Raw genomic sequence first — 13,673 nt, forward strand, 5'->3', positions numbered from 1 at the left:
ATGTATTCAGATAAACTAAATGTTTATATTTACTATTTATGTAAGTCATTTAAGCACCACAGGCTTTAGTTTTCTCATCTGTAAATAAAGGTTAGAAGCATTGATGAAAATGGTCTCTGAGGTCCCTTCCAGTTTTAGATCTTTGATTCCTCCTCATGCCTTAAATACACTCCCATCTCTGTTAAAATCCTCTCTTTAAGAGGATAAATAAGAAAATAGTAAGACAACACATATCTGCCTCTGAATAACTTAAGTAATTAGAATGAGGTAAACTGTATCCCAGGTTACTGAAAGAACTAATGGAATGTGATTGATGAACCACTGCCACAGAGACAAAGTATCTGAGAATTGTAAAGGACCTCAATGACCATCTAGTTCAATTTATACATTAAAGAAATCCTCATTATAACATAAATTTTCTTTGAACTATTTGAAAAGAATGAGGAAATTTTAACAGGAAAGTTATTTTATTTTTAAAATTTCAGAAAGAAAGAAAAAACTGAAGAGAATAGAATCTGTAAGCTATAGTTAGGCCAGTGATATTAATTTGAATTTCTGGCAAACTCTAGGGCATAACATCAAAGGAATGATATCTAGAAAAGAAAGTAGTGATCCAAAGAGATGATCTTGCTTTCTCAAGGAAAAAAAAATCATACTAGATTTTTTTCAGATCCTAAAAATCTCTTTAAGTCTTTTAAAAATGGATAATAATGCACCAGAGATAAAGTAGCTTCAGCAGTCTCCATGGTTTAGTTTACCCAGAAAATAAAAAGTAAAAACTACATTGCTGACCATATGTTGGCCTTCCAATAGAATTTAGCTCCATACTCAGATCTCCCTCCTTTGAGTGCCATGTAGAGAGAGAAAAGGGGCAAGATATTTCTGGTAACCACTTTCACTTCACCTAATTGTGCCTTTTTCCTAATGCAGTAGAGATCTAAGTCTCAAAATAACAAAATTTTTCTCTGTGTCACTAGACCAGAGATCTGAGGAAAAGAAGAAATGGGGCAGGACATGTGTGTAGAGAGCTATGTAGCATTCCACCAGCCTAAGGGAAAGAACCTCTAGCTGGGACCAATTCTTTCCCCTGAAAAGTTACCTTTGATAGATCAGTGCTGAGGAACCATTAATTGCCCAGCATGGAGGAAGACAGAAACACTTTTGGGATCTCAACCTTCCCCTTCCTTCTTTCCTTGTGCTCCCCCGCTCCCTCCCTAACTCTAGTTCACAGAAACTGCCCTCATAAGGGAGAAAGTCAGACAGTGATCAGGGGGGAGGAAAAAAATGAAATTACCAAAGATCTCGGAAGGAAAAAAAAAACTAACTAAAAATCTTACACATTAGCAGATAAACCGTCAAAATCTTAAAAATCTCAAGACACAAAGGGAAGATTTTAATAATAGAAGAAACAATAGTCTGTAGTTCTAGTAAAAGAGGTTAGGCATCTACAAGGAAAGGAAACAGGGAGACAGTCAAGATGGCAGAGTAAGAGCAAGCTTTTTTGCTTAGTTTTCCTAACATGACCCCCTCCAAAACAAAACAGAAACGGCACCAAGACAAATTCTATTGGGGAAGCTGGCAAAAAGTCACAATGTGTTATTTTCCAGCCCAGGGTAGTTTACAAACAGAGTTGGAGGCTGACCAGGACTATAACACAGTAGCCACAGCAGTAAAACCACAACAGGTGGAAGCGACAGGAGAGTGTGACTGTAGCAGCTACCATTCTGTACCTAGATCTGACAAGGGGACAGAGCACCTGGGCAGAAAGAGATTTCCTGTACTGGCTGCAGGAGAAGGTGCATCTGACAACTTTGATGACCATTATTAGTTCTAGGGTGGAGTTCCCTATTTAGGGAACAAGGAATAAGTTCCAGAACCTTATCTATGTGACTGAGCCCAAGAACATAGTGAGGACTCAGTTCTAGACTTATTTATAAGTCTTATATGTAATGAAGGCCGGAGCCCCAAATCAAAACCTGCAGAACCTCCCAGCAGAATAAATGTGAGTCCAGCAGCGATAGATGGGGATTCAACACATGAACTGATGCAAAAATCACATCAGGAATTTTCAGAACACAAACTAGGAGGGCAATGAAGTGCTCTTTGAATCACACTAATTTGAAAGCACTGAAAACTTACGATCACCAGCCTGAGCAATGAATGTAGTTGAAAGGCTTATAAACAGAAGGTCTATATAAATATTTCCAACAAATGAGCAGAGCCCAAAACAAACATAAAATCCATGTCAATAAATAGATTAGAAAACAGCAACAGCAAAAGAGAACGTGACTATAAAAAGCTACTATGCTGACAGGAAGTCTTTTTTTAAAAAATTATTTATTTAATATTTTTCCCCAATTACAATTTTTAAAAATTATTTATTTATTGTTTTTTGCGATACAGTTGGGGTAAAGTGACTTACCTAGGGTCACACATTGGTATTTGAACTCAGATCCTCCTGAATCTAGGGCCAGTGCTCTATTCATTACACCATCTAGCTGTCCCCCCAGTTATATTTAAAACAATTTTTTCATTTGTTTTCAAAACTTTTGAGTTTTGAGTTCCAGATTCTCTCTCTTATCCTCACTTCCAAGCCCATGAAGAAACCATATGTGAAGTTGTATAAAAACTTTCCATAAATATCATGTTGTGAAAGAAAACAGATCTCCCAGCCTAATTAAAAAAAAAATAAAGTGAGGAAGAGACAGGGTGAGACAGAGAGGGAGAGAGAGACACAGAAAGAGAAAGAAACAGAGAGACAGAGAGAAACCTTTCATTTGTATCAAACACAATCTGTTCCTTCTCTGGGTATGGATAGGATTTTTCATCCTAAGTCCTTCAGAGTAGTCTTGGATGATTGTACTACTGAGATTTGCAAAGTCATTTAGAGCTGATCATCCCAAAACATTGCTATTACTTTTTATACAATACATTTCATTTTGCTTGAAATCCATTTTGCTTTCTTTGTTTTGTTTTGTTTTGTTTTCTGATGTTCATCATTTTCCATAGAACAATATTTCATGATAATCACATATCACAATTTGTAAAATGCTATATTGAATGACAAGTGCTTAAAGAGTTATAAGACAGGGGCAGCTAGATGGCACAGTGGGTAGGGTACCAGCCCTGAAGTCAGGAGGAGTTGAGTTCACTTAGCACCTAGTATCTGTGACCCTAGGTAAGTCACTTAACCCCAACTGCCTCAACACAAAAAATAATAATAATAATTATTATTATATGGCCAAATGCTCTGTGTGTGTGTGTGTGTGTGTGTATGTTGGGGGAGCAAGGTTGTTGAAGCAGAAGATCACAAAAGGTCTTCTGCAGGAGATAGCATTTGAGGTGGGTGGGTAGGAGGAGAAATAGAAATTCAGCAGATGGAAAGAGGAAGGGAGAGCATGAGAATATAAAGCACATTCTGGGCACTTGGGGTTAGCCAGCTTGCTTAAGGTACTGAATGCATGGAGTGGGGGATGCTGAATGATGTAGAAAGGTATGATATCAATTGGTGGAGAGCTTTGAATGTGAGGCACAGAAATCTGAATTTGATCTGGCAGGCCAGAAAGATCTCATTAAGCCTGGAGCGCAGCAGTGGTCTGACAAATTCTAACCTTAGAAATCTTTACTCAGCAACAGAGTATTCTATGAACAAGAGAAAAAAGAAAAGGGGGGAATGTGTCTTGTTAGGAAAGGTATGCAATATACCACAGGTAACTGGCAAAGGCTTGTTGTAGGGAAGTGGGAGTGGGAATGGATGTGAGAATTGTGGCAGAAATCAAAATGGCAGAACTGATTGAATATAAGAGATTTCGAGAAATTTGGCATCCAGAATAATGTTAAGGTAACAAATGAGATAAAAAAGGAGTGGTGAAATCACTGAAAAAAATGAACAGAAGGAAGGGTAGGTCTAGGGGAAATAAAAATGATCTCTGTCTTAGACATGTGTGTGGAATTAGAAATCTGGGTGTGTGTATGAGAAATTCAAGTGTTGATGTTCTGAAGATAGATGAAGATGAAAATACAGATCTTAAAGTCATAATAATAGTTAATAATTAGAGCACTTAGTGATCTGGCCCTCTATCCACTGTACCATCTAGCAAAAACAATGGTTCAGGAAAATTATGGGGAATCAGTGAATGAAACAGAGAAGTGGTTGAAGAGTCTCTTAAGTTGAGTATTTAATTAGGTAACTTATGGGAGAAGCAGCTAGGTGAGTACAGTAGATAGAGTGCTGGACCTCCAGTCAGGATGATCTGAATTCAAATTTGACTTTACACACTTTCCAGCTGTGTGACCCTGTGGACCTGTGCCTCAGTTTTACCTTCTATAAAATGGGAGTCATATAACCTATTTCCTAATATTCTTATGAGGATAAAATGCAGTAATATTTCTAATCCCTCTCCAAAGTTTAAAGCATTTTGCAAATCTTAAAACTCTATGAATATGTGAATGTTGATGATGAATGGTTAGTAGAATCCAAAGCTAAAGGGAAGTAAAAAAGTTTAAAAACATTGAATTTAATGATCATTGGTGACAGAACAATAACCTCCAATGAGTAGTGAGGACCTAATTTACAGTATTGGTGAGAGGGTCCCCTCCAAGAAGGGGAGGCATTAATATGAAAAACTTTTTTTTCTTTTTTTTTTCAAATGTATTTTAAAGAAACAAAATAAGAAAAAGAAAAACAGAAAAGGAATGCAAAACAAAATGAAACAAAAGAGAACATTGTCATGTGCCTAGTAGAATGCTGAGGCAATTGGGGTTAAGTGACTTGTGCAGTGTCACACATTTAGGAAGTATTGTCTGAAGCCGCATTTGAACTCAGGTCCTCCTGACTTCAGGGCCAGTGCTCTATCTACTGCATCACTTAGCTGCCTCCCTTGAAATTGATTTTTGCTATTGGCTTTTCTGTTAAATTTTCTATTAAGTTTGGGTTTGGTTGATAAAAAGTCCTGAAAATCTGCAAGTTTGTTAAATGTCCATTTTTCTTATTTAACATTATAGATAATTTTGCTGGATATGATATTTTTGACTGCAGGCCAAATTGATTGTCACTGAATATGATTCCAGAACTTGTGGTACCTTATTGTGGCTACTGATAAGTCCTGCACAATTTTAATTGTAGCTCCAGCATATCTGAATTTTTTTTCTTGTTTCTTGCAAAATGTTCTCTTTAATCTGGGAGTTTAGAATTTGGAAATAATGTTTCTATATGCTTTCCACAAAGTATCTCATTGAAGTGATGATCAGTAGATTTTTTCTATTTCTACTTTCCCCTCATATTCCATCATTTTCTTGTATTATTGTGTCAAGGTCCTTTTTTTGGTCACTTTCAGGCAGTCCAATTAATCTTATATTTCCTCTTCTTGATCTGTTCTCTAGATCTGTCATTTTCTTATAAGATGTTTCACATTCTATTCTGCTTTATCATTCTTTAAAATCTGTTTTGTTATTTCTTGCTCTTTCATAGCTTCACTGGCTTCTCCTTGTCCAATTCTAATTTTCAAAGAGTTATTTTCATTTTTGAGATGCTGTATCTCCTTTTCTAGTTGGTTAATTTTTTTCATAATTTTCTTGCCTTTCTTGGATGGTTTTTAGTTTTAGTGTTTCTCAATGTCTCTCATTTGGTTTTCAAATTGTTTTTTGAATTTTTCTTTAAATTCTCTTTGGGCTAGGAGCCATTTCATGTTATTCTTTGGAGTAGGAGCTTTTTAAAAATTTCATTGTCCTCCTTTGAAGTGTCTTCCCCGTTTTCATATTATGTTTCTATAGTGGGGTTCTTCTTTGCTGGTTCATTTTTTTAAAATAAGAGATATTCAGGTAAGCACCTCTAATTCTGGGATGGGGGGGATGCTTTCTCCAGCTTCCTCGTTGACCAGGAGCTGCAAACCAAGAGCTCCATCCTCCAGCAAGTGCTCACAGCCAGCAGTGCCCTACTCCACTGCCTCTACATTCACGGGTATTCTGGTTCCTTTACGATATTCCATCTTGGCATTCCTAACAGTAGAGGTTCACTCAGTCTTCCGGACTCAGACCCAGATTTCACAAGCAGTGAATTTCTGTGGTTTCTGATAAGGCTCTACTATATCCAGCCAACCTGAGTTGAAACCCTACTTTGTGTTTCTGCAGTGCTAGCCCAGAGGTGTTTGAACTTCACAAGGATTAATCTTGGCCCAGGTCTTTCTTTAGATCTTCTCTGATTGTATCCAGAGGGCCTCAGTTCTTCCCCACACCTTGATTTTTCACGAGTCTATGTTCACCCTGAGGCACAAATTTGTTCTATTTGTGGGGGAAATTGGGAAGACTTGAAATTTACCAACCTACTCTGCCATTTTCCCAGAATCCTCCCCCCAAAACCTTTTTAAAAATAGTTTAACAATGGTAGGCAGTTAAATGGTGCAGTGGATAGAACACTGGCCCTGGAGTCAGGAGGAGTCATATATGGCCTCAGATACTTAATATTTGCTAGCAGTATGACCCTGATCAAGAGGCAGAAAGAAATAGGGTGAAAGGAGAATGGATAAAACAGTAGCTCTGGCTTGTGGCAAAAATATTTCTTTTCCTGTGATCAGAAGGAAGGATGAGAAAGATGTTTTCCTGAAATATTCATAGAGAACATCACAAAGAATCTTTCCATCTCTGTCAAACCTAATGACCACTTTTAGTGATTCATTTGGACACAAATCATATAGCAAGAAGGAGCCTAGAAGCATTACTAAATATTATGAAGTCTTAGTCATGAAACTGAAGAAGTTAGGAACATAACTGATGTTTTTATCACTGGTGCCAACTGAATGCAAGGATTTCTAATGAGAAAAGTAGATTTATAAAGGGGAGTACTTGGTTTGGAAGGAGCTCTTTGAGAATGAGACTTGGAATTCTGGACTGTAGCTAAAAATACAAGAATAATGAGCTCTTATCTAGAGAATACTGTAAACCTAAGAAAGACTGGGGAGATGAATTTGCCTAAAGTCTTGCAAATGTAATCAAAGGGCCTCTAAACTAATAAAGGAGGATAGAAGATAAAAATACTTATGGCTATCCATCAAGTAAGAAAGTAGTTATGGTGTAGGGAGAGTAGCAATAAGAGACTGAAATTTCTGAGAGAGAAAAATAAATAAAGAAAGCAGCAATTAAACCCATGACCTCAACTCTCATTAGGACAAACCAAGAAATTCTTAGTTGCTTTGAATTTCATAGAAACAGAGAGTGAGAGAAACAAAGACAAAGAAAAAAAGGAGATAGAGGCTAAGAGAGTCAGCATGGCAAGGGTAGAGAGACAGAGGCAGAGAGATAGGAGAAAGAAGAAGAAGAAGAAAAGAAGAAGAAGAAAAGAAGAAGAAGAAGAAGAAGAAGAAGAAGGAGGAGGAGGAGGAGGAGGAGGAGGAGGAGGAGGAGGAGGAGGAGGAGGAGGAGGAGGAGGAGGAGGAGGAGAGGTAGATTAGTGGGGGAGAGAAAGAGAAAGAGTGACAGAGAGAAAGAGACAGAGAGAAAGGGAGAGAGGGAGGGAGGGAGGGAGAGAGAGGAAGAGAGAGAGAGAGAGAGAGAGAGAGAGAGAGAGAGAGAGAGAGAGAGAGAGAGAGAGAGAGAGAGAGAGAGAGAGAGAGAGAGAGATTGATTGTTGAGGAGAAAATAATGGAAGAAGGTGCACTCTATCTGGAGAACTTGTAATGCAATAGGAAAAGAAAGCCAGTCATGATCTGACATATGCATTATGTTTTGATAGAGCATTTTAAAAGAGATCATAGAAAAAATAGGCAGGATCTCATGACCTAAAATTCTACAAGAGAAGTCTGCATAAGAGGTACAGATAACACTCAAGAATGGAATTTTTATGACATAAAGAAAACCAATTCTGATGAGAAAGAGAAAAGGAAGTTGTCTAAAGAGAACAATGTTGATACCTAAAAACCTCACTGACCAACTTAGATTTTAAAAAAAATGTGCAGTAGTTGGGAGCATGGGAAAGTAATGCAGAATAATGATGTTGTTCAATAATATCTGATTTTTCAAGTCTCCATTTGGGGTTTTCTTGGCAAAGATACTGGAATAGTTTGCTATTTCCTTTTCCAGCTTCCTTTTCCAGCTCATTTGACAGAGGAGGAAACTGAGGCAAACAGGGTCAAGTAACATACTCAGAGTCATATAGCTAGGGAGCATCTGAGGCCAGATTTGAACTCAGGAAGATGTCTTCAGCCCAGCACTATGCCTCCTAGCTGCCCTAAGTAGTCAGTTTGCACTAAAATTTTATTTATTATTAGTACTTCCAGACATCTTAGGGGTAGTAGATAGAGACCAGCCTCAAAGCCACACAGACACCCATGTTCAAATCTCATCTCTGACACATAATGTCTATCTTACAAATTTGTAATATGAAGGGAAAGAAAAACCAAGAATCATCTGACCTATGCTTTATGTTTTGCAAGAGCAGATTTCAAAGAGCTCACAGAAAGGCATTCTATCTACTGTACCAGCTATCTTCCCTGGATTTTAGCAAATAATTTGACAACATTTCTCATGCCATTCTCGAAGACAAAGTGGAGAGATGTGGGCTAAATAATAGTACAATTAGGACAAAGGACACTTTGAACTTTGATTAATGAACAGAACCAAAGAGTTATTGATGATTTGATGTCAACTTGAAAGGAACTTTATAGAAGAATACTCTATGGATTGATGCTTTGCCCTATGTCAGTTAACACTTGTATCAATTACTTGGATAAAGATAGCAATTGCATGCTTATGCTAACTGTTGCATGGAGACTAAGGATCCAAAAGGACCTCGATGGATTAGAATGCTGGGCCAAATCCAAAAAGTGGCATTTATTGTGAATATATGTGAAATCTACTTGGAGTCAAAACAGTCAACATCATTAGTATAATATGGGGGAGGAATGTCTACAAAGTAGGTTTATTTTTATTTGTTTGTTTTGTTTGTTCCTTAAAAAAATAGGTATGATGATCTTATCAAACTCCAATTTCAATATAAGTCAACAGTGTAGTTTGACATCTAATGTGATTTTTGATAGCATTAAAAGGCAAATCTGGAATATTGTGTTCCATTTTAAGTGCTACATTTTAGCAAGAACATTGATCAGCTTCAAGACAATTCCAAAGGACTCATGATAGAATATGCTATGCACATTCAGAGAAAGAACTGATTGACTCTGAATAGAGATCAAACTATACAATTTTCACTTTTTAAATTTTGTGTGTGCTGTTTCTTCTTTCTCAACATAATATGGAAATGTGTTTTTAACCTATATGAAATTGCTTACCATTGTAGGAAGATGGAAGAGAGAAAAATTTGGAACTCATTTATAAAAACAAATTTTAAAAATTATCTTTATATATTATTGGTAACAAAATTTTATTTAAAAATTGATAAGCTAGAAAACATTCAGATAAGTGTGACATATCTTAAGAGTGTGCCAAAAATGAAAAACAGTTGAAAAAACTGGATATTTATCTTAAAGAGGAGAAAATTTAGCATAGACATGATCATTGTCTCCAAACATTTGAAAGGCTATCATCTGGAACAGTCATGAGCATAAAGATAGTAATTATATCCATGGGAGTGAATTATGTCCTGCCACTGTGCTTTGATGACTCTGGAGGAGAGCGTTAAGGTTGAAGACTTTAGGTAGCATTGCCTCATCTAAATATAGTAAGTCACATACAAATCAAGACATCATCTATGATGTCCTATTTGAGAACAAAGGATGGCCAACAATTTGAAGGAAAGAATATGTATTCCATTTGGTTTCCCGTGGCAGCTATGTGGAGCAAGCCTGGAAATGCTGAGTTCAAATCTGACCTCAGCTGGGCAACTTAATCCTTGTTGCCCAGTTTCCTCATCTATAACATAAGCTGGAGAAAGAAATGGCAAATCTTGCCAGTCTTTTTGCCAAGGAAATCTCAAATGAGGTACAAAGAATCAAACAATAGAGTCAATTGTTTGTTTGGACACCAAAACTTGGTTTGAGAAGGCAGAACTAGAACCACTGCATTCAAAGAGGCAGATTTAGGGTTATTGTAAGGAAAAACCTTCTAAAAATTGGGTATATAGGAAAGTAGAATGGATTGCTTTGGGAAAGTAATGGGTTATCATTAGTAGGGAAGGACACTTTAAATGGTTTGAAACAGTCACTATGGGGAACAAGATCTTTCAATAAGAGTAAAGTGAATAATGCTTGAATGGTAGCAAGGCTCAAGTGAGCTTGGGTATGTAGCATGAATTTGTAGTCCATAAGTGTTCTCTCTGTCAACTGAAATAAAAGGTGGATATGGTTTCCTTACAATAACTCTAAATCTGCCTCTTTGAATGCAGTGGTTCTAGTTCTGACTTCATAGAACAGATATTGCAGAAAAAGAATTTTAATCATTAAAGCTCAAAGAGCATGCACTCTACAAATATTTACCTCATCCATTAGCACTTCAGTTTCTTTTTTAGTCTTTGTGTCAGAGAAAGAAGGATTTGCTGTATACGCATTAATCATTCGTTCCAGACCTGAAAGGATATATCCATGTATAGCATCAATATACGTACTGCGGAACTCTGCCCCTAACACAGAGAGTCAACTGGTACTTAGGGATAATATAATAACAATTGGAGCTTTTTTTTTTAAAGACAAAAAATCTTAACGGCAGTTACTATTGCTAAACTTTTTTTGTTTGATTGTTTTGGATTGAGAAGTTGGATTTATGATTTCATAGCATAGAGAACACCAAATATAGAACTCTCTTCCATTCATCTTAATTTATAGCTTGAGAGTACTATATAGGCAGCTAGGAGCTATGTGATCCCCAGAATCACACAATATCAGACGAGGGCTCAAAACCAGGTTTCCTGATTCCATGGCCAGTCCAAAGTATACTCTGCCATACTGCTTCCTCTTTTACACATTTATGATCCATTGACTTATTTTGACCTTAGCCAAGAAAGTTTGAATAGTTCTAAATATTGGATCGGTCATGTGAATTACTTAAAATGCTCACTTATTTTTGTTGTTATTTTGAACAAAGATTTTTATTTTGTTGTCATTGTCTTAAGACAGTGATTCTGACGTGGTATGATTGATTCCTAACCATGTGGCAGCTTTACTTAGCTTGGATATTCAAAGTACTCATTCTTCTTAAGTCACAAACTTCTCAACAATTTCTGAATCAAACTAAGTCATTAACTTCCTCTAAGCCTCAGCTTCCTCATCTTTAAAATGACTGTCCTAGGTCCCTTCCAATTCTAACTTCTCTGGTTCTATAATGCTAAATGTTGACCTAGGAGCCAAAACAAGACAAATGCTAATAGAATCTCTGAATAACAAGCAACCTTTTGTCCACAATCAGTAATTCCTATCCACTTCCATCATACAACTTACTTTTTTTTTAAGGTAGAGGATTTTATTTGGTTGATTTCTATAATCCCTAAAGTTCTATTTGAAAAAAACATTACCTTGTGTAGCTACTTTAGACCCAGTTAGCCACAAAATGTTACTCATTTCCCACCTGATTTTAGAACTCTTTTAAAAGCATTTCCTCTTAAACTGGCAGTAGTTATATAGTGAAGATTGCCTTATGATATCATTGATCCTCTTCAAAAACAAAAGATGAACAATAAACAATAACAGGGATATATAAAGTATCTAACTGGCAGACAAGGTCACTTTCTGTTTTTTCTCTTCTTTCTTTTTAAAAAATATTTTCTAGTCTTACAAATGACGTTTCTCATAGATGATCTTCAATGGGATAATTTTTCTTAGTTCAAATTCAAATTAAAACAAAATGATAATCTCGTTTCTCAGTGCAGTATTTTTCCCACTGGGTCACTTCAAGTGATAATTACAAACCTTCCTTGTTTCTTGAGGCTTTTTCAATATCCTCTTGTAGTCTTGACAATTTTGATTTTATTGAAGACTTTCGTCTCTCTTTATTCATTCCATTTTTGAGATCTTCTTCCTGTAGAGAAATATTAAATGTATGTACAAAAACTGTATGTATTGTAATACCAATGGGAAAGGAGAATTCCTTTTTTATTGTTGCATTATACTTGTAATTAATATGTTTAGTTTGACTTTTACAAAAAATAAAAAGCAAATAAATAAAAGATGATCTTTGGCTTTATTCCACAATGATATACCTATTGTATCCAGCTCTTTCCTTATTCATATTTTGCATCTTGTAGCCAAGCATGTTCTCTTTTTAGGGTCTCACTCTCCTTAAGTCAGTATAGAATAGATGTATCATTCTACAGGTAGATGCTGAAACATCTGTTAACCTTAATCTTAACCCCTGTTAAGGTGGCTCAATCAGAACCAAAGTGACCAAACAGAGAATCTCTACACTGAAGCCTTTCCCTTTCAGCAGGGCTCCTGTAGGCACCAGACTTTATGTTAAAGTTTATGGAGCAATCAGGGACACACAATCATATCCCTTTCATTTTCTAAAGATTTCTCTCATCAATACCAATTTGAGGCATGCCATATTTACAATCTCATGTGCTCTTCAAGTCTGCTAAAATCTCACCTTCTGTAAGATAACTTTCTTGTCATACTCTGCCATCTTCCCTGCTATTGGCTTCTTTCTGAGAGGTGTGTGTGTGTGTGTGTGTGTGTGTGTGTGTGTGTGTGTGTGTGTGTGTGTGTGAGTGTGTGTGTGTGTGTGTGGTTGCATGCTGGCTTTCCCTTTAGAGGGGTAATTTCTTGAGGGCAGGAACTATTTTTGCTTTTCTTTATTTCTCCAGAATTTAGCACAATGTCTACACGGCACATTTTTGTTGTTCAGTAGTTTTCAGTTGTGTGACACCATTTTGATTTTGATTTTTTTTTGGCAGAGATACTAGTTTGCAATTTCCTTCTCTAACTCATTTTACAGAAGAAGAAACTATAATAAACAGCATTAAGTGACTTGGGTCACACAGCTAGTAAATGTTTGAGACCAGATTTGAGCTCACTTGCTTGAGTCTTCCTGACTCCAGCCCTTGCCCTCAGTATTCACTGAGCACTTATCTGCCTTCTAGTAACCTCAGGGTTTCTCATTTTATTTTAAAATTTCTGGAAATTACACTGGCAGTGTTACCTGTAAATAGAATTTTTCTTTTATTGGCAAATGTGTTTTCCCCAAAAGAACCCCCCAATCACCAGCGAGCCTACTTGATTAGTTTGTAGGCTACTTGATTAAGGTTTGCCTCTTCTAATTCTGTACTTACAAAGTAATCAGTTAATAAGAATTCAGATGTTTCCTCTGTAGTTGAAATTGTAGTTTCTTCCATTAAAGTCCTAATGTCTTTTTCAATATCAATCTTGCTGATGGCACAGTGAAGCTGGGTGTGACCCTGTCATAAAGGAGGAAGGCAGGATACCAATGTCAAATAAAGTAGAAAGTTTCTTGGCATTTTATCAGAAAGTATAACTAAAGTCTAAGAAACTTCAGTACTCACAGTGGTCAAAGCTTGTCCAAAAATAGAAACATGTTCATTGTACTGGTTTAAGATATTACACAATAGTTGGATTCTTTCCTTCTCCAAGTCTAGGATATTCTAAAAAGCATGATAGATCTAATTAAATTAGACATGAACCAATAACAATGTCAGGATAACATAAAATGTCACACTGTGAGCGTTCTGGATAAAGCAAGCAGCAGTCAGTTACCATGACAATGCCACAGAATGGGTCATA

The 13,673-nt window shown here is 36.5% G+C and overlaps 1 protein-coding gene across 2 annotated transcripts in view; it reads right to left on the minus strand.

Annotated features, from left to right (window-relative positions):
• Positions 1-13,673, minus strand: part of NOSTRIN (nitric oxide synthase trafficking) — an 83,802-nt gene that overhangs the window by 17,290 nt on the left and 52,839 nt on the right. For both annotated transcript variants that reach the window (XM_074303195.1, XM_074303196.1), the window contains 4 exons: positions 13,436-13,534; positions 13,205-13,330; positions 11,847-11,955; positions 10,422-10,510 (listed from right to left, as the gene is read on the minus strand). In XM_074303195.1, the coding sequence (XP_074159296.1) occupies positions 10,422-10,510; positions 11,847-11,955; positions 13,205-13,330; positions 13,436-13,534 (423 nt within the window). The remainder of the gene's footprint in view (positions 1-10,421; positions 10,511-11,846; positions 11,956-13,204; positions 13,331-13,435; positions 13,535-13,673) is intronic.

This window comes from Sminthopsis crassicaudata, chromosome 3 (genome assembly GCF_048593235.1).
Source record: "Sminthopsis crassicaudata isolate SCR6 chromosome 3, ASM4859323v1, whole genome shotgun sequence".
NCBI classification, from domain to species: domain Eukaryota; kingdom Metazoa; phylum Chordata; class Mammalia; order Dasyuromorphia; family Dasyuridae; genus Sminthopsis; species Sminthopsis crassicaudata.